This window comes from Chiloscyllium plagiosum, unplaced genomic scaffold (genome assembly GCF_004010195.1).
Source record: "Chiloscyllium plagiosum isolate BGI_BamShark_2017 unplaced genomic scaffold, ASM401019v2 scaf_60445, whole genome shotgun sequence".
Classification (NCBI taxonomy): Eukaryota; Metazoa; Chordata; class Chondrichthyes; order Orectolobiformes; family Hemiscylliidae; genus Chiloscyllium; species Chiloscyllium plagiosum.
The window spans coordinates 1-1,763 of record NW_025170061.1 but is presented as its reverse complement, the minus strand read 5'-3'; the positions used below and the strand labels follow the sequence as shown (position 1 = coordinate 1,763).

The 1,763-nt window shown below is 46.5% G+C and overlaps 1 protein-coding gene across 1 annotated transcript; it reads right to left on the bottom strand.

The window, feature by feature from the left end:
• Nucleotides 1-14: 14 nt before the first annotated feature.
• LOC122545262 (DNA damage-binding protein 1-like) lies at nucleotides 15-1,754 on the bottom strand (the record flags this gene model as incomplete). The annotated part of the gene is made up of 1 exon (XM_043684357.1): nucleotides 15-1,754. A coding segment is annotated over exon 1 (1,740 nt), but the record flags the coding sequence as incomplete, so codon positions are not given.
• Between the last annotated feature and the right edge of the window lie 9 nt (nucleotides 1,755-1,763).

The window sequence follows — 1,763 nt, the reverse complement described above, 5'->3', positions numbered from 1 at the left end:
TCGCTCAATTTCACAGTCACTCCATTATTCTCAAATGATGGTAGCTTGAGGATCCGAGCTGAAATATCTGTCCAAAGCCCAACAGAGCATAGGGGTGACATACCAGTACCCTCAGCCAATGGAGTGATGTCTCGGCAAGCAACCTCATGCTCCATCTCTATAAAGCTGATTTGTCTGAGCTCTTTCGGGTGAATCTCCAGGTAGTACAATACCCGGCCCACTGCTACCACAACTTGGCTGTTATTACAGGATGCAACACTGATATTCTTTCCGTTTGGCTCCTTCCACTCACTAACCAGTGATTTAGGTTCTTGACTGACCAGTCGCACCGAACCAGATGTTATCTGAATGAGCTGCTGATGAGCCACATTTCCACAACAGAAGGTCTGTTGGTCATCAACGAAGCCTGGCATTTCAGTCTCTTCTACCTCCTCCCCATTGAGCATCAGCACACGAGTCTGTCCAACAAATGAGAGAACCAACATATCATCAGTGTCACGAGTGGAATCAGAACGCAATGGCCACAGACCTGAAAGACCAGGAAGATCAATGCTAGCGTGCTCATGGATCCCAATTCCATTCCGAATTATTCTCAGAGAGCCTTCCTTAAATGCTCCTGAACAAGTAACCAGCTGGCCCTGTCCTTGCCTTTCCAAATCCACTGCACACATATCCACAATAGGACCTAAATTGGTGAAGGTTTCCATGCCAGCAACATAGGACCCCTGCTCATTGCTGTCCACATTTAACTTGACAAGCTGAGAATCTCCAAGACGGGATCCAACGAATACAACTCCATTATCCAAATATGTTAAGCATTCTGCAATGGATGTCTCTCCCAACAGTTCTACACGGAGGTCTCTGACAGTGACATTTCCGTCCATTTGTTCTTCCCTCTCCAGTAACAGCATGAACAGACGACCTTCCATATCTCCCAGAAGGTATCGGGAACCATTGGGATCCACACGGTTGTGGCAAACAATTGTGCTTTGCTTGATAGCTGGTGGTGCAATTGCGAGATACTTGTCGCCATTGTGGTATGTAATGGACTCCTGGCCTATGATTAGCGCTCCTCCAAATGGTTCTGGAACTGCAATAACCATTGATGCTTCAGCCTCAACATTTTCCTGTTTCCAGGGTCCCTTGTTAAATTCTTTTTCTCTTAAGGATACTTCATAGGTCTTCACATGACGGCCCTGCGGATCCTGATAGACAAAGCAAATGGTTGGGACCTGACAGCCATACAAGAATTTCACATCAATTACATGCAGTTCTTCCAGTCGGATATTGAATGCTTTTAGCTCTTTGTTGTCTCTATCCAATGGAATCACTTTAAAGAGCCCATCATACAGCCTGAGACCGATCATACGGCACTCAGGGTCCACAATACCTATGATTCCAGTCTCAGAGGGGCGGCCTATACGATCCTGTACATTTCCATGAGCTCGTGTGATGATATCGATGTTTTCCCCATTTTGTTTGTACTCCAGAATACAGGCATTGTATTTTGCAGTCAGAATGAAAAGCAAGTCCTTGCCTTCTCCCTTTGGGCGGAAGAGTTCCATTACAGCAATCTTGCCATACATGCCCACTTCCTTGACAGGGCGCAAACCCTCCGGTGTCACGACATAGATCTCCAACCTGGTGTTCTTGGCAATCAGCAGGTTCAAATCATCTGCTGAGGTGAAGTGACCGGTAACGCAAACGTTCACGGCCGTCGGTTTTTGCGTTGTCACTACATAGTTGTAAGACATGGTTGCAAC